General features: G+C 51.1%; 6 protein-coding genes across 6 annotated transcripts; 1 reads left to right on the forward strand and 5 right to left on the reverse strand.

Moving 5' to 3' along the window:
- Positions 1-53: 53 nt before the first annotated feature.
- Positions 54-1,206, reverse strand: N7539_002427 (Smr domain-containing protein; the record flags this gene model as incomplete). Its single annotated transcript, XM_056932030.1, has 4 exons — positions 54-417; positions 472-803; positions 928-1,055; positions 1,185-1,206. The coding sequence occupies 4 exons, from the start codon at positions 1,204-1,206 to the stop codon at positions 54-56; spliced, it is 846 nt and encodes a 281-aa protein (XP_056791989.1).
- Positions 1,207-7,258: 6,052 nt separating this feature from the next.
- N7539_002428 (uncharacterized protein) lies at positions 7,259-7,498 on the reverse strand (the record flags this gene model as incomplete). Its single annotated transcript, XM_056932031.1, has 2 exons — positions 7,259-7,449; positions 7,495-7,498. The coding sequence occupies 2 exons, from the start codon at positions 7,496-7,498 to the stop codon at positions 7,259-7,261; spliced, it is 195 nt and encodes a 64-aa protein (XP_056791990.1).
- A 277-nt stretch (positions 7,499-7,775) lies between these two features.
- gpaA (guanine nucleotide-binding protein subunit alpha gpaA) lies at positions 7,776-9,169 on the forward strand (the record flags this gene model as incomplete). Its single annotated transcript, XM_056932032.1, has 3 exons — positions 7,776-7,893; positions 8,063-8,405; positions 8,521-9,169. 3 exons carry the CDS (start codon positions 7,776-7,778, stop codon positions 9,167-9,169), a joined length of 1,110 nt encoding a protein of 369 aa, XP_056791991.1.
- Positions 9,170-10,256: 1,087 nt separating this feature from the next.
- On the reverse strand, positions 10,257-11,698 carry N7539_002430 (uncharacterized protein; the record flags this gene model as incomplete). Its single annotated transcript, XM_056932033.1, has 3 exons — positions 10,257-11,187; positions 11,254-11,297; positions 11,366-11,698. 3 exons carry the CDS (start codon positions 11,696-11,698, stop codon positions 10,257-10,259), a joined length of 1,308 nt encoding a protein of 435 aa, XP_056791992.1.
- An 859-nt stretch (positions 11,699-12,557) lies between these two features.
- On the reverse strand, positions 12,558-13,154 carry N7539_002431 (uncharacterized protein; the record flags this gene model as incomplete). Its single annotated transcript, XM_056932034.1, has 1 exon — positions 12,558-13,154. One exon carries the CDS (start codon positions 13,152-13,154, stop codon positions 12,558-12,560), a length of 597 nt encoding a protein of 198 aa, XP_056791993.1.
- Positions 13,155-16,079: 2,925 nt separating this feature from the next.
- N7539_002432 (acyl--CoA ligase) lies at positions 16,080-18,122 on the reverse strand (the record flags this gene model as incomplete). Its single annotated transcript, XM_056932035.1, has 4 exons — positions 16,080-16,314; positions 16,468-16,571; positions 16,677-16,968; positions 17,068-18,122. 4 exons carry the CDS (start codon positions 18,120-18,122, stop codon positions 16,080-16,082), a joined length of 1,686 nt encoding a protein of 561 aa, XP_056791994.1.
- Positions 18,123-18,438: the final 316 nt, after the last annotated feature.

Consider the following 18,438-nt stretch of genomic DNA (forward strand, 5'->3'; position numbering starts at 1 on the left):
GTTCATCTAGATCTTCCAAGATATCCAACCAGCATTACCCAGGATAAAACACTTTACATGACCACACAGCACGCTTTCTCCAGCTTGCGCACAATCTTAGTAACCAGCTGCTCCACCTCATCCTGTTGCTGCGGCTGTTGCTGTTGCTGCTGGTGATGCTGTTGCTGCGGCTGCGGGCGATACGGTTGTTGTTGCTGCTGGTGATGCTGACCCGGGTAGGACTGGCCACCACCGTGATGAGGAGCTTGGGGCCCGGGGTACGGTGGCATGACGGCCTCGCCACCGGTCAGATTCACGTAGATTCGACCGGCGTTCTCCTCGGTGGCGTATTGCAAGCCCAGTTCACGGCAGATTTGTTCGACACGAGGCTTGATCTTCTGGACGTGGCCGGCAGAGTGATTACCTTTGCCGACGATCCTGTGTGGACGCAGAGCCAGAGGTGGCAGAGTTAGCTAGGGACGTTCGCCTCACGAAAAGGGGGCCACCGGCTTGGGGAGTGAAGAGAGATCAAAGTCAAGGGGGGGGGGCAAGATGGCCATCCTCAAGACGTACACGTGCAAATGGTCCTGTCCATGCGCTTTCGCATACCGAATGCGCTCCTCCAGAATCTCCTCCGCCTCTTCCACAAATTGACCGTGCAAGTCGATTGTGTCGGCCTCGACTCGACCATTGGCGTTGTTCTCGCGGAAGATGAATTCGGAGGCCTGCTTGTTATATTCCTCCATCTTGCGACCGTGCGCCTTGCCTTGTTCTGACAGTTCTTTGGCGCGCGCGCCGTCTCCATTGTTGTACGCTTCCTTGGACTGTAATTCGCATCGATCCGGAGAGGGAGTTCGTCAGCAAGATGCCCGGGTCGGATCATGCGTGCGACCTTTGCTATGACCGATGTTCCATGGCAAGAGCAACCGGTCTGTATTGATATCGTACCCGTTGGAAACAGTCGCCTCGCTTCGAGGCCTCCTGTCTGGCGAGCTCGCGCAGACGATCATACTCCTGCTCGGCGTCGTTGCTCTGATCGTGATTGAAGGCTGATGCGAGAGAAAGAGAATGAAAGACTATCAGCCTGGATCATCAAACAGCATGCGAAAACCCATTCAAAAAAACTGGGACGAAGGACGTCATCAGACACACGCGCTCGCGCCCTGGGGACCTTTCGCATTGGTTCGCACACCCAATCTACTTACCGCGATGGCCCAGCTGGGCCATTTGATACGACATTGCGAATTAACGACTGGTCCGAGGTGAAATCCTGCAGAGACAACGACTATCTAGGATCCTGCCAACGGGGGGTGATAGACGACCGAACGCTGCGCGCGATCGAGGTGTTGCGATACGGTGAACTATTTGTTGAATTGGGGGGGCAGTCCAGCCTGGGTTCCGCCCGGGTGTCTGCCCTCTGCAGTAGCCGTCTTCGGCGTCACTTGGGGCGAAATGGTCCAAGCGTGGAGACTGGTGGAGACTGGAGCCAGGCATGCAGTAATAAACGTAGGAGGCTAAATACTATCTAGTTGATATGGTCTACCGATAGACTACTTGGGTATCATGGATCCACCGTATATTTATTTACTGAGACCTACCTAAGTACTATGCTAGGAACTCCTCAGAAAGATGGATGCTTCGCTCCGCCTAGAGAAGAACACCAGAGGCTGTCAAGGAATTACTCGTCGTCTAATATATACTCGGAGATAATCTAGTCCCATGTAGAATCGAGGATCTACCAGGATTAAGTAAATCAGAGAGTATAGACCGGAAGTGTCCTGGCAAAGCTCCGTGAAACGCACGCGGGAACTGGAAATGTAGAAGTTCATCCCCGCGAAGAGAGAGTCCGTCTCGATGGCGGTCTCGGCAGTAGAGGAGAAGGGATTCTCCTGTGTGTGTGCTTGCACTCGTTAACGAAATGATGGAAGGGACGGACGTCGAAGGAGGATGATGAGATTGCCTTGTAGTAGAATCTGACGAAAGAAAGAGAAATGAGACGACGAGTGGACTGTAACCTTGTGAGCTTTGGAAGAGTGGTAAAGACGTGAAGGGGGACGGGGTACCTACTGTAGGGTATGAGGCGTAGGGCGATGTTTGACGCAGATGAAATAAGGATGTGGTTGTTAGGTAGTCTTGTGGGACATTTCTCCCAGAAGGCCTATCGTCGGTATTCTGATACTAGGATCTGTGTTTCGCGCGAATCAGGTTGTGCTCAACCAGCCATTCAATACTCTTCGCCCAGGGCCTCCAACGGGCGAGATACTGAAGCTTCCTGCACAGTACTGCTACCTGAGTACATAAGCTTCCATAGAGGCACTAGGTTGATAGGTTCCAGTCTATCGATATGAGCTCACTGTGATAAAAAAAAAGTCGTGTAGGTCCCATGCCCAGATGGGTCAAAATCTCGAATCTCGAGCCTGATGATATTCCAGCTGGCTCATGGCAGTGTCATACCTCACTGCTTTGGAGTCGAGATTCTAAACCAGCTCCTGACCTTTCCAGCTTTAGTCGAGACCTGGTTTCAGCTTGCATCTTTTCCAATGATGAAGACAGCCCTCGACACGGGCACGTGCAATATAAGCTTAGTGCGCTAACCTCGATGTAAGGGCCTGTGTGGATATGGAGAAAAGATGGAGTCTGCACTTTGTAGGTGATCACGGTAGTGATGACGATGGCTTATTGTTCGTCCTAGGTTCCTAGGGCTGCTACCTCAGCTACTGCTACCACCGGAGCTCTGTTCTCGATAGCAGTCTCAGTCTCGATCTCCATGCCTGGCATGCCGTCAGGTTCATACCCTGAAGAGTTCGTGAAGCGTGCAAAGCCCGTGGCTGAATCCGACGGCCCAAAAAGGCGGCTAGAAACACTAGCAGGTGGGTCAGGAGGCCAATAGTACCACCTTTGGACTTTGGGTTCCAGCAATTCGATGCGTTCGGGACGCTTGGGCGATTTCAGCCCCCCCTGTAAGATGGGTTGTATTGTACTGTACAAGCAGGGTATCATCATTGGCGGAATTGAAGCGGTGGATGAGCTCGCTCTAAGCTTCTTTCCTTTTCGCGACGAACCCGACAGGGATGGAACGGAGAAAGATCTTCGGACAATCGCAATCTTTCCAGGCCCAGTCAGCGGGGGCACCAGTATTTGCATTGATACTGGAATTAGTCTATCATCGAGCACGGTATCTTTCGTGCGAGAGTCCCTGCTCACTGGCCATCTTGCAATTCACAGTGTCAGTTGGATGACCAACGAAACTCGACTGATGTCGGACAATTAAACTGGATCCATTGACCATTGGGGTCAGAGAACCATACAGTAATAAAAAAGGGACCTGACATGGCGTTCTGCGTTCTGACTTTTGACTTTTTGACTACTCAGGTACCATAATATAACACCCACTTATCTCATTCTCCACGTTCCCCTTTTTCCCTGGGCTGGTTTCAGGTGCCCCAGCGGGTCGCCGTCTTTTACCATTCCACCAGTCCGACTCTGCGGTGGCCCGCCAGCATGGAAAAGAAAACTGGTTCTCATTTACTTCTCACGGGCTCTGTGACCATCTCGCGAGTCGCCAGCGGCCAGCCTTCGCTTCAGCCGTAATTGATAGTTACCAGGTAGCTTTGCCACACAGCTCGACACCCTGATCGGTATATCTCCTTTTTCCGTCCGAGGCTCACCAGGTGCAGCCACGACTCCATGATGGGTACCTTTGGACGGTGGTATTTGTTGTCGTCCAGTCGATGACTGTTCCCTGTGTCCACCTCACCTCTGGCAGATCGGCAGACAAAGCCCTGGAACTCAGATTCATTCAGGGTGGAGCAAATTGCCACGAGGGTTTGGCCCACAGCAACTCGTGCGGCCTGGGCCTCCAGAGCACAGCACCAGTGAGTACTCAGTAGGGATACAAAATTTGAGCCCAAATGCTCAAGTCAGGTTGGTGGTAGTGTTGTACGTATCGTGGCCTTTTTGGCTGTATTTCCAGATTCCACCCCGTGCCCCGGCTTTGTTGACATTTAGAACAGTCTAGAAAGACTCCTGTTGCGGGAGAAGGGATAAAAGGAAACAGTTGGGTGGGCACACGGTAAGAGCCGCAACGATGTACCGCTACCACGACCCATCGCGACGTCAAGTACACTCAGTACAGAAGGTCAGGTCGAACATTGAAACGAAGGGGCGACAAAATAAGCCTAGTACTAGAGGTGTTTCTAGAAGGGTTGTCCATCTACAGTAGATGTGAGATGTTTCCCGCTCATGGACGGGAGGGATCGGTTGCGACCGCTGCTGTGGGTGTTTCAGATTATTGGGACTTGGAACGAGATACAATTTGTGCAGTACCTGAGTTCTGGAGGTGGAGCTTACTGCTTACGGTGCGACTGTGGCAGAGAGGCAGAGACTTTTTTTTTCATTCTGGTTCTCCATGACCTAGTTAGGGACCAACTCGGAGATAGGGAAGTGTATGACCATGGAGGTGTATAGGTGCTCTAGGTTTATAGCAGGTAGAATGCGTGTGTAGGGCCGGGGTAGATGACCTGATCAAGTCCGGGATCGTCGGACAGGGTGGTACTGTACTCGGAGATCCACGTCGACGAGTGTCCACGTCGAGGAGGGTGTCGGCTTCAATCGGCGTGACCGACATTTCAGACGGCTCTTGTGTCACCATAGTCAAGTTGGCCAAAGAGTAAGGTGCCAAGCCAAGCCTGGAGAGGGTAGAACATGATGAAACCAGAGCAGAGAGTAATACCTTGTGTATGGAATGCTGTAGAGGTGTCCCGGACACTCAGACAGTACTATATTTTCCATCTACCCGTGTATGTGGCTGCCTTGAGTTGGCAAGCTGGGCAGCTGGCAATACTAGATACGCGAGTGAGTCGGACCACTGGGGTCACGGGTCAATCATACTATCATACGTGACCCTCTGATCATCTGATAAGCTACTGTACATGTACAGTGTACGTGTACAGTTGTACATGGGCACTGTACAGTGTACACTACGAACCCCTGTCGAGCAAGTAGACAATCATATTGACCCGAGTTGATGCTCGTTGACCCCACAGAAGATCGGCGTGGCCAGAGAATGGGTCTGACAGTAGTGAGCATCTGAGTGGTGAACTTACTAAACTGAGCACACTTCTTTGAAAGTTCTGACGATCGCTCCTATGGGTGCTCCATAAGGTGGTATTTACTACAGTAGTGTCTAGTGACTGGTGACTACTAGGGACTATGGCGCTGATATCCATCTCCGAGTCATGTTGATGGAGTGAAGGCTTCTACTGATTCATGGCTTTCTCTTTTCATCTGATACTGAACCTCTCGAAGAGTCGTTTGGCAAAGTGTGTATCCCTGCAACCGAGCATACGATCTATAGCGACTGTAGTATTTCGGAGCGGTATGGTACGTCGAAATGGCTTACACTTTGTGACTTTGTGACTTCATGACCTGACAAGGACTCTGGAAGTCTTCTTCTACATATTACATACTATATTCACTATGGTATGTATATCACTTTATCCCATTTATCATTCAGCTTTGGGTGCCAGTGTCTCTCAAATGCTGTCCACCAGACTTGACGACGACTGGGCGTGATGTTCTATTGTATGTCTTTTTGTACTGTCCTGAGTCTAGTCAGTCTACTGACTCTCTACACTCTAGTGACTCTACAGTCTACGCTACTGAGCACTGTGAGTGTGAGTACTCCCTCCAGTGCTCCGTAGCTAAGACCTGTCCGCGGTGTTTAACGAGACTGAATAATGAGACAAAGACCATGGCTGTAGGCTAACCCAACTCGGTAAGACACCAAGCAATTGAAGACATCTGACGCTGCTGGATGCAGTGGATACGCGCGATGATACAATAGCCTATGAGTGACTCGCATTTTTTTACATCTTATCACCTACCTACATGCAAGTTGGAAAGAAGATACAGGATGCAGTCATATACCAAGGTCATGACTACTGCTTCTCTTTCCAGTACATCTATGGCTGTGAGTGGGGTGGTTTCAGGATACAAGCCTTGTCGGCTGCACAGTGCAGACTGTAGCCGTGCAGACTGCAGACTGACCAGCATCACCCTGTTGGGGGCCAAGTGGACATCCATCCAAAATTACACTCGGACAAAGGCGAACAAACTTACATCCCATGATTGGCTGACACCCGGGCGCGAAAAAAGAAGTGGATCTCATGGTCCTGACCAATCATGACCATTATATAGACCCCAGTGATTGCCAAACTGGCCCACGATGGAGCGGCAACACAAACTGGTCTGGTATAGGCCGTGTACCGAGGCCGTGTTTCAGGTTTTTATACATTACTTCCATACCAGAACCATCCCGGCTAGTGCTACTGCAGTAATGAGTAAGACTTAGATGACTGAGTTGATGCACGTTTATTACTAATGTACTGTTGCAGTGTCTCTGAGCATTGGGACGCCGCTGAACTGTGGTGACGCTGGTGAGTACTGACTCCTGAGTCTGCACTCTGCACTCTGCACCCTCCACGCCCGGGCTGTATTGTGATCCCGCTTTTGCCCCCCCCAAAGTGGTCAGCACCTGCCCCTAAGCCGTACCAGTGACTGTCAGACTCAGCTCTGAAGGGTCAAATGAGTACGTATGACAGTCCCATCTGTTATACACTTCGACAAATCGACAGTATGCATTCCATAGTCATACTGATGATATACTCGAAGGCTCAAACTCCTTCACGCTATTGCCACCTGATGACTAGTATCCTACCGATAATCATCATCAACAATATCTTATGATGAGATTTTGAAGCCTAGTTGACACTTGACAGTTGACCACAGTCACCTGACTTATCTCGTTCATCACCAGAATCTGGGGGGGGAAAGAGTCAGGGGTGTAGCACTGCCGAAGATCTGCTGTAATCAAGGTGCTCACCAAGGCTCAACGTGAGCAATTAATCATATCTCCAATTGAAGACTGGAACCTGTTATAAGTTAGGCACTGCTAGTAGTACTGTAGTAAACGACTAAACTCTCCAACCAACGACACAGGTGATGGTTCAAGCTTGGGTCCGGTCGTACGTGTATTACCCGCGTATCCCCCTTTCCAGACCGTTCAAAATTTCCCGATTCCCCCAATTCTCTAATTTCCCCTCCGCCGTGGCTCCTTCCCAAAAATCCCCCTTACCTGCAGTTCTGCTCCCATCTTTCCCTTCCCTTTCAACAGCTCGAGATCATCGACCACGTCCATTCTTCTTCCCACTATACCCCTCTCCGGTCCTTGATTCCGTTCCTTTCACGCGCGTGCTGTTCGTCTTTGCACCTCTACCCATCAATCATCCATCAACCCACCTACCCAGAGCACACCATCCGGTACGTATCTGCTGGCGGCGCAGCCTTCCCTCCGTTTTTGCCTCCCTCCGCGCGCGCTCTCTGTCGCTCCGTCGCTCCGTCTCTTGCGCCTCCCTTGGTCGACACTGCGACCCTCGTTTTCTCGCTGCTCCTCACTGCTCTTCGCATCTCCTGGGCGGAACATCGGTTGAAGCCTCTGATCATTCACTCACTCACCCATTTTCACCCTTGCGTCCTCCCGGATTGCAATCTGAAACGTCGGCTCCCAAAGACCTATATCACCTTCGTTCCGTTCCTTCGACAGTCACTTATGTGTGTGACCAGCAGCGAGAAAACTCACCAACAATTTGCAACATTCGCACTCCAGCTTTTTTAAATCTGTGCTAACCATCTGCCACCTGTACAACAGAGTTTCCTGCCCGTGTGTCTCAAAACCTAATTGTCGGCTGGACTTTTACATCACTCTCGTTTAATACTACCACCGAACAACTACCAAGATGGGTTGTGGCATGAGTACCGAGGATAAGGAGGGGAAGGCGCGGAACGAGGAGATTGAGAACCAGCTCAAGCGCGACAAGATGTTGCAAAGAAATGAAATCAAGATGCTGCTCCTGGGTATGGACAAGTCCCTCCCCCTCCCCCTTTTTCTACATCAATTTTCGATTTCGACTTCCCTCCGTGGACGGCGATGCATTGTGTTGTGAACCGGCATCCTCGCTTCCAGTACATCGTCCCTCCCACCCTCGAGTGACATGGCTAATTAGGGGACTTTGGTTGGATGCAGGTGCTGGTGAATCTGGAAAATCGACCATACTCAAGCAGATGAAGTTGATCCACGAGGGCGGCTACTCCCGTGATGAGCGGGAGTCATTCAAGGAAATTATTTACAGCAACACCGTCCAGTCCATGCGCGTGATCCTCGAAGCGATGGAGTCCCTGGAGCTGCCCCTGGAGGATGCGCGCAACGAGTACCACGTCCAGACCATCTTCATGCAGCCCGCCCAGATCGAGGGAGATAGCATCCCTCCAGAGGTCGGAACCGCCATTGCTGCCTTGTGGCGCGATACTGGCGTCCAGGACTGCTTCAAGCGTTCCCGCGAGTACCAATTGAACGACTCCGCCAAATAGTGAGTAACTGCCCCTCCACATCTCCTTGCTCTTCGCCGTTCTTTGTGCCTTTCCCCCCATGATATGGACATCATCTCTCTCGGTGTGGTCTTGTGCTAATCTCCCAACTCGCAGCTACTTTGACGCCATTGACCGCATTGCGCAGCCCGACTACCTCCCCACCGACCAGGATGTGCTCCGCTCCCGTGTCAAGACTACCGGTATCACCGAGACCACTTTCATCATCGGCGATTTGACCTACCGTATGTTCGATGTCGGTGGTCAGCGATCCGAACGAAAGAAGTGGATCCACTGCTTTGAGAATGTCACCACGATTCTCTTCCTGGTCGCCATCTCCGAATACGATCAGTTGTTGTTCGAGGATGAGACCGTCAACCGTATGCAAGAAGCTCTGACCTTGTTCGACTCCATTTGCAACTCTCGTTGGTTTGTCAAGACGTCCATCATTCTCTTCCTCAACAAGATCGATCGATTCAAGGAGAAGCTGCCCGTCAGCCCCATGAAGAACTACTTCCCTGATTACGAGGGAGGCGCCGACTACGCTGCCGCTTGCGACTACATTCTCAACCGATTCGTCTCTCTCAACCAGGCGGAGCAGAAGCAGATTTACACCCACTTCACCTGTGCCACCGACACAACTCAAATTCGATTCGTCATGGCCGCCGTCAATGGTATGTCCCACTCTGGTCCAGTGGACCCCCTCCCTCCCCCCGGTTTTATCTTCGACCTGAGGTCGATTGGTATCTTGACGGGCTTATGCTGACTTGGTCGTTACCAGATATCATCATCCAAGAGAATCTGCGTCTCTGTGGTTTGATCTAATGAGTCCCAGTCCTACGGATGTTGCAGTGTGTTGAATCTAGATCGCATGTGTCATCTCTACCGGCTCAAGCGCCGAGATTTGACCAAAAGCTTCGTCCTCGTTACAAAGAAACCCCCCTTCCCCCGGCGTTCAACATTATCGATTTCCTCTGTCCATCTTATCTGCGTGCGCGCACCCTCACCTTAATTTTTTTTCCGCCAACCCATTCCTATCGACACGATTCTTCTATTTCTATTACAAGCCGGTTTCGCCTTCCCTGCTCTCGATGACGCGGTACAGGACTTGCACTTGGGGGGAGGACCAATTCCCATGTCTCTCTCATATTTCCTTTCCGTCCCCAACTGTCTTATTCTATTTTAGTCTTCCTTGTCCTGACTCCCTTGTGTCTGATTTGCAATGCTGGATATCCTATCATCAATTTTTTTTTTTCTTTTTGATTCTTTTGTCATCAGTCTCATTCACTTTTGTTGTCCGACAATCGCCATGTCTCCTTATCTGTTTTTCCCCCTTGTCAATCTTGTATGTATTCATACCGTCAACGTTTTTCTTGACCTTTCCTTGCACTCGGTCTGCGCATCGCCCGAAACAGGGGCTCGGCAGAGGTGATGCAGGGGAGGGAGAGAAGACTGTGCGGAAGCTTTCATGTCGTTTCTCATGTGTCATGCCCGGTCGATCGTTGGGTTTTAGTCAAGACCAGAATCAATATTTCAGGTTTTTGACTTGAATGACCTTTGAAGAATGGCGCCTCAAATTACCAATTTCATTCATCCTTATTCCCAGTGCGTAAGTGCCAGCGGTGACATTGGACGGGTCTGGCATTGACATGGTCCTCTTGAAGCCTGCATCTAAACGAAACTCACAGCTGACATGCCTCGATGGAAGATTCACTGTCGAGTGCGTTGTGTTGGGAAGCGATAAGTATACTCAGATGAGTATACTACTAGAATGAATCTCAATCAACTTGGCATCACCAACGCATTATTGTCCTGACGCAGCACACGGGTCCTTCTAATGCCTAACCCCAGATTCAAAACCTCAACTTAGGCCCAACATAAACGATCAAGATCGCAACCACCCATAATCCGAAAATCCACGCATAAAGCATCATGCGGCCCCACCATCCTTTCCCCTCCGTCATCCGCCTTAACATGCCCATTCTCTGGCCCGCAGCCTCCATTGTGCTACTTGTCTTGTCCATTCCCGAAACGGCGCGGTCCAGCACCGACTTTTCATTCTCGAGTGTGGCCTGGAAGGACTGCGACGATGCTTTCAGTTGGCTTGCCAGGGAGAGAAGGGATCCTGTCAGGTCTTCTTGTTCGAGGCGGGCTGCGCTCAAGGCGTCTTCTTTGGATGAGAGGTTGGGGTCTGGGGATGGTTGATGTTGGTGTTGATGGACGTTGGTGCTGGTGGAGATGGCTGTCGAGGGTGTGGACGTGGGCGCTGAGGGGTGATTGGGGTGCGTGTTTCGTTTACGGAGAGTGGTAGACGGTGGAACGGGTGTAGATGTGGACGGGTTGGTGGTGGTGGTGGTGGTCGTCGTAGTAGATACTGTCGTAGGTACTCTGTCTGACCCCGATGTCTCCATATTCGGGGGTATCGTCTTCGTTCGAGCATTCCCAGAATCCTCCGCAGTAGCGGCGTCATTCAGGGCATCAGCCTCGCTCGTGTGTCTGTCTGTAAGTTGAGCGGCGGCCGGCTTCTCGAATAGATCCTTCCATTCATCGTCAGTTGTGCCTGTGTATTGCTGGTCATCCTCGTCGTCGCTGTCATCGGTGTGCTCGCGCGTCCGTGACTCCTCCTCGTCAAGAATGATCTGCATCCGCTTGAGCAATTGTCTGTCGCGCGCGATTTCAGATTGCGCTTCATGCCGACGGTCGGAAGATTTGATTTGTGGGATCGAGCGTTCAAGTTGGGAGAGAAGGTTGCGGGCGTATTCGACGTTCTGCAGCGGGGGCGATCTATAGAGTTAGTGTTCTGTTGCGTTGTGTTGGAATCGATTGGAACGGTATGAATATTGAAAGCACCCGAAAGAGCCCGGACCACGACATTTCCCCCAAGCTCTCCCTTTCTGTTGCATCACCTTATACAAGAGAGATAGAGAACATATACATATAGCCGAAGGGAGAAAAAACGAACCTTGCTCACTCGTAGCCGCTGAAGCTCGGATTTATGCAGCGTGCGGACCTCGGAGCCCGGATTGAGGAGATTATACTCCAATCGAGTAAACAGTCGAGCGACATTGAGGAGGGTGAGCTCTGGAGAAGACTCCGCGGTGGGGAAAGCAGTCACTGCCATCTCTGAGAGGTACCCTTGAGAGATTTGGGATCGATCGCAGTGGCCAAAGGTAAGAGTCGTCCAAGCTTCGTCCTTGTGGAGCACGCTTTTCGACTTGGAAAGATGCCACCGGACGTTGCGAAAGCGTCCGCTGCGAGGCGATGGGGACCTCAGGCTGCCCCGGGGGAGGACCATGTGATGCTGACTCATCAATCCCAGGCCCGTCAGGTCCCCGCCCGGAGGTGGCACTCGCAGTTGAGTCTAGTCAGTCTACTTATAAGAGTCCCGTCTTCGGGCGGGCATCACCTTAGTCGTCTCGAGTTGTTATTACTTTCCAGTTTCAACTACTTGAGTTGTTCTGACTGCACTGATACCACGTTGTGCTCTCGCACACTAACAACACTAGGTTGAGGAGCTGTGAGCTTGAAGTGTCTATATATGGCTGAAGAAAGATACTCTAGCCTCGTGGTTGTCTTGACTGCCGAGTATCTGCTAGCTGGTGGAGGACTCTATAAATGGAGTTTAGTCGGGGCGGACTGCCTTCAGTATTGATCTGCTCGTCCAGAGCTTCTACCTTATCAATGCTTCTTTCGACACGATCAACCCTCTGATTGGATTACTTTCATGGGGTTATCTTTCGAATCCACCAGAATAAGATGCTAACGAAATGACAAATTTCGTGCCCAAGTCGCACGGCAGAAGAAAGAACGTAGCCTCCCAGGAATTGTCACATGAAAACCACAACACCTGTCTACTGGAGAGTGAAGATCCGTACTCCTGGTGAGGACAGACTCGAAAAAACGCTCCATAGATCGCAGTGGCTCACCGAAAACAAGAAAGAAAGTAAAAACAGAGAAAAGCTTAAAGCTTCCAGCTTGAGAGTGTTACCTGACGACTGGAACCTCACTCCAAGAACAAAGCGCAAGAACGTTCGTTGTCGCCACAAGTCTCGTTTCCCCATCATTCGAAAAAAAAAAAAAAAAAAAAAAAAAGAACCATTTCCCTCATTTCGACAAATTCGACCCAGTACAAACCTACCGGACCGCTTGACTTCTTACCAGTACTCCATCACCAGCCGGCGCCAAGTCCGCACTCCGTTCTGGTCCTCTTCACACATTTGCTGTAACACCTCACTACGCTCCTGCAAGCTGGAACCAATCTCATGACTCAGATCGGGCTCCATTCTCGCCGGTGGACTCGTCTCTGTCTCTGGCTGCGGAGAAGACGGGGATGCCTTTTCCGTCGCTTTCAGCTTCAGAACCTGTGCCGCCACCGCCCCGCTGGATGGGAGCACGCCGCCATGCGAGAGAGGTTTCAGCATGTCACAGGCTGAAGGCAATGGGAGGGCCTCCCGGCTGATGAATACTGCAGGGTACAGGCTGCCTTTTTCCATGGCGTTTGTTGGGTCGGTAGGTGCACGTGTGTGGGATGCACTGGGTTGAGAGCGAGTCGCACTCCAGTTGGACTGGATCGTGCAGCGGCCGCGGTGGCGTGTCGTGAATCTGAGAAGCGACAGAAGTAACACGAGGCCGACCAGCGCAAGACCGAGACCCCGATGGGTTTGTAATGCGTGGACGATCGGATTCTCTAGAAGCCCAACGTAGCTCGTGTAGACTGGAGGCGATTCGTGGACTGGAGCATTCAAAGGCATTGCGTCGCGAAATGGCGACGTCAGGCAGTCTGTTGGCTTGACTCTTTCCAAGAGCACAGACCAGAGGGTTTTTGATATGGGACTCAGGAGCTCTTCGTCCAAAGTTTCTGGGAATGACACCAGGATGAATAGTATCGTCAAGGGGATGCTCCGATGAATTGGTCCTTCAAATACTGATGGACTCTCTTCTCGACTCTTGGCTGTAGGTTCACCAATTAACACCAACGAAGTTGTAAAGATTCAGGTTTGGAATGCCTGCAGGTCTGGAGCCAGGAACAAACCTCAACCTGGGAGGAGGGTAAATGGGCTAGACTTATACTGGGCGACTTATGATAGTGGCGATGTCCAGTATATCCCGGTTGTCGAGACGGTGTGGCCTGAGGAGTGCAGGAGATGAGCATACACGAGTCTTGGATGTATTTCATAAGCTCGATCAGTCAAAAGAAAGCGCCAAAGGGTTGTATTGCTGTTGTTAGCTCTTTAGAATTAGAATTTCTGAGCAGTCAAGGTATCCAGGAAGTATGAACCCTAAGCCGGGCATCCCTCGAGACGGGGAACACGGAGCGAGGCTTTCCACGATCAGATGGAGGTCTTCAAAGAGGAAAAGATTTCCCATGGACGTGGCAGCGTAGCATGGAAAACCAAGGAAGATCTAAATTAAGCTTATGGTGGAGCTTCGACACAGCTGCCCAGTCTCAGATGTTGTGTTTACCGGGGCTCTGATCAAGAAAGGTTTTCATAGATCCCGATGTAGATGGAGTGACCCGAGACATCACAAGTTCACAGCACCAGCCAGCCACATCCATGTACCTCGTAATCGAGGAAGGAAATAAGAGTATCTTTAATCGATGCTCATGTGCTGGAATTCATGAAGGCACTGGTGATGTAGGTGGCATCGGTAGTAATCGTCTGCTTTACCCTTTTCAACCTTGGTGTTAGTACCGGACCAGATGTCGGCTTCAAAACACCACCTGCACGATCTATTCTAGAAATTCCAGCCCAACGTACATATGCATCCATGACTCTTTGTATGTCGGGATGTATTGTAGGTCATTTGATACTCATTCCAAAATTTTGCTTGACAGAACCCTGTGACACACCAGTGACCGGTGACATTCCAGGGCTGTTTACGGTCCGAAGTAGCAATCGCCAGGTCTGGACTCGCGAGAGCAGGCTCATCTAGTATTCTCCAGTCCAGAGGCATGATAGCCAGTAGTCCAAACGAAGCAGCAGGCATCGAGGTGACGCAAGTTTGAAATTTCATGAGTTCGTCCAAGATATGCCACCTCGTCTAATTTTCCTTTGCTGGCCATGGATGGAGGTGGCTATCCTCAAGCTTCCAGTGTAAGATGCTGCTCATGCAGTGATATGCTGCATCGCAAAATGCTGGACTAAACTCAAACTCTTCGATCATTTTGAGTGAGACTCTAACCCTGGTCATTGCATGTCATGACATGATGGACTGTGCTCTAATAGGTACAAGTGATTGAATTGAGCGAGCCCCGAAACGAAACTAATCGAACATGCATCTAATCTCACCCGTCTCCACGGGCCCACACACACCTGGGATCTTTCTTCCGCCCACATACGCTCACACCACATCAACAACACTCCTCCTCCACAATGCACTTTAGCGCGCCATTGGAGCCGCGCTAATGAAAGGTCCTGCCATACAAGGTGTTTGCAATGGCGGATCCCATGGCAACAATAAGCGACGTCCAGCTGCCCACCATCCAAGCCACGACTGCAGTTGTGGGGACTCTGGGGAGAGGGTCCGAGGGGTTCAGCTGTATTTTGACAGCGCCACTCATGGCGGCAGTAGTTCAGAAGCTGGTCGCTACTCTCAAAGATCCACTGGGAAGAAAGTGGACACGAAGGGGAGACCTTGTTCTTAGCTCAGGAGCGAATCGCCTCTCTTTGGCGAAGAGGTCCTGTCCGATCCGGAGGCAATTTTACGATATAAGAGCGCATTTCTCTTTGGAGGCTCTTCGGAGTGTCGGTCGATTGCAGACTTTCCCAGCGTCGGACTTTTTGACACAAGTATATCCACAATGACCGAGGGGTAAGCGGCTGAAAATCCACTACCCTGGTCGCAGATCGAAATCATCTCCAGCACAACTCAATTTGAACCGATGCGGCGTCGATCCATCGCCATATGTGGCGCTGCTGGGGGTCACTTGATCAATGAGCACTGATCACTGAGCTGGCAGCGGATATCCCACAACAGAGGCCAAGACCAGGGTCCAGGATCTTGATATACCACTTTTGACGAATGGGAATAGCACACAAAGCTCCCTGGTTCTTGTTCTACATCGGAGGGAAACACTGACACTGACTTCTGGACGACCTCACCGCCTCATCTCTTGAATGTCATACAGCATCCACAAGCGATCCAGATGGGCTCCGATTGGACCATGCAAGATCTGACATGATTTCTCTCTCCCTCTCTCTCTCTCTCTCTCTCTCTCTCTCTCTCTCTCTCTCTCTCTTGCGCTGATCGCAGACGGTGGAGACCTTGTGCGAGAATCGAGGCTGACTGTGTTCAAACGCGAATCCGGGAACTTTAGGACCCATCGTCCCATCCAAGTGGGATACTTTGGTCAGATTGATGCCCTGAAGTGTGTCCCAATGCCCGAGATGGGTAATGGGAAGGTCTTCGATCCGCATCCTCGGAGTTCCCCCGCCGTGGGATCTATGATCAGATCTCTGGCTTTACAATCCTTGCATCGATAAGACATTCTCTCGAGCTGTTACAGGGCTCCTTGAATTTTTGTGAACTACACTGGACTCGGAGCTGAGACTGCGGTCACCCAAAACGGCGTGCTGATGGATTGTATGCCAATATTATTCGTTCATGTTCGTCAAAAGACTTAGGCAACTAGTCCTGAAGGAGTGCGCTCGAATGGGTTCTGTGTTGTCATCACTCTACAGCTTGGCAGTGGCATTTGCTCTCTTGACTTCCTCTGCAGCCTGATCGCGGAGCATCTTACGCAGAATCTTACCGGAGGGATTCTTAGGTATAGCCTCACAGAACACAACACCTCCGGTGATGCGCTTGGTGGCAGAGACTTTGCCTTCCATGAATTTCACAATATCTTCGGCGGTTGCCGAATGACCAGGCTTGAGCACAATGTATGCTCGAGGGCGCTCGTCGTTGTTCCTGGACAGTAGTCACATGTCAGTGACGGACTGTATCCACGTACAACCAAATCCAGATGATTGGAGAGGGCCACGAGAAGACAATCCATGTGTCACAGTGTAGCGGTGGATGACGGGACTCAAAAACCAGCAAAGGAAACTGGATTGCACTTACACAGTTACACCAATCACCGCCACGTCTGCCACGGCTGGGTGGTCGAGAAGCAATGCCTCCAACTCGGCAGGGGCGACCTGATTACCCTTGACCTTGATCAATTCCTGTGTGCGGGAAACGGTTCAGTTCCCATTCAGATGCGCAAAGGAAAATGGTATTGAAGAAAATCAAGGGACGCAAGACAATTAGGACATGTCGCTGCAACATACCTTCAAACGATCTACAACGTGGAATTTGCCATTGTTATCGACATATGCAATATCTCCAGTTCGAAGCCATCCATCCTCGGTCTTTGTCTCCTTGGTCGCTTTCTCGTTACGCCAATAACCTTTCATGACGTTTTGTCCGCGCACCCACAGCTCACCTCGCTTATTTCGCTCCGTAATCTCTGTGACACCATCGTCTGCTATGATCTTGGCTTCACAGTTGGCGTTGAGCTCGCCGACCGATGCAGACGTACTTGATTCACGGGGGTCCCATCCCAGGATGGAGCAGGTCGCCCTAAGAAATACGAAGGGCCATTAGTACTTGACTGCGATTCCTGATTCTCACTGGCCGCACCGCAATGGAGTACCGTTTTGGGGAAAAAGAGAGACTTACTCGGTCATTCCCCACCCCTGCTTGATGTTGATTTTTCCTTCCGGCCACAGTCTTTCTACTTCGATGCAAACCTCTCTGCCCAGGGGTGCGGCGCCGCTGGCCACACTCTCGACACTGCTCAAATCATACTTCTTCACTGCAGGATGCTTGGCCAAGGCAACCACCACCGGCGGCACCAGGATGAAATCGGTGATGCGGTACTTTTGCGTATACTCCAACATCTGAATAAAGTCGAATTTCGGCATGATGTATACGGGCGTCTCGCGCTGCAAGGCCGCGGCGATGAAGATGTTCTGGGCCATGGCATGATACATAGGCAGGAAGCAGAGCCAACGCGCGCGGGCTCGTCGTGCCTCATAATCCGGGTAAAAAGTGCTCATGTATGTGTACTGCAGCATGTTTGACACATAGTTTTTATGTGTAATCTCGACACCCTTGGGGCGACCCGTCGTCCCGGATGAATAGTTGAGCGCGAGAGTGGTATCGGCCAACTCGGGGGTATTGAGTTCTTCCCAGGCAAATCCGTGACCTTCTTGCGGCGATGCCACCAGCTGGCCCCAGTACGGACATCCATTCTGTCCATCTCCACGTCCGTCAAAGATTGCATTGTCAAAGACAAACACCTTGTCCTTTCCCAAGCCGGCCATCTTCGCAGCTTCGACACCTGTATCCAGACTTCCGGCGGCGCAGATCAAGAACAGAGCACCGCTGTCTTCTAGTTGGTAAGCCAATTCCCGAGCCACATAGGTCGGGTTTGCCCCGGTGAAGATGCCGCCGGCCATGATGATCCCCATGAAAACGACCGGGAAGAAGAGGTCGTTCCCGGAAAAGAGCAGTACGCGATCGCCTCGTTGGAGACCGGCTTTCCGTAGCCCTGCCGCAAAGCGCTGGCTCCACAGACGAAAATCATGAGGTGTGAAGTAATGAGTATCTGGACGGGCGGCGTCGAGAAAACATGGCTTCTGTCGAGAAAGGGGCGCCGTCGGGGAGGTCAACAACAAGGACGCGAGATGCGTGTGGGGGACATCAATTGTCCAACGAGATTTATAAGGCATTGTGATCGGAAGAGAGAGAGAGAGAGAGAGAGCAGGAAGTGGAATTGTCGCGTGGTACAGGGGTATCTATACTACGAAGTTGTAGCGGATTGATCAAGTCTTCTGCGATTGATAAAATGGGATAAAATGGAATGAAAAGTTCCCCGCATCAGCTTTCCAGATTCCAGGAATGGACGTATGATGATGATGATGATGATGATGATGATGATGGAACAACAATAAAGACCAGATCGACTTCGGGGCGTCTCATCATTATAATTATGTCCTCCATAACTCTCGCCCACTGAACTCACCATCACCCTCCGCTGGCCCTCTG

This window comes from Penicillium diatomitis, assembly GCF_028827545.1.
Source record: "Penicillium diatomitis strain IBT 30728 chromosome Unknown utg000003l_segment0_segment0, whole genome shotgun sequence".
Lineage (NCBI taxonomy): Eukaryota > Fungi > Ascomycota > Eurotiomycetes > Eurotiales > Aspergillaceae > Penicillium > Penicillium diatomitis.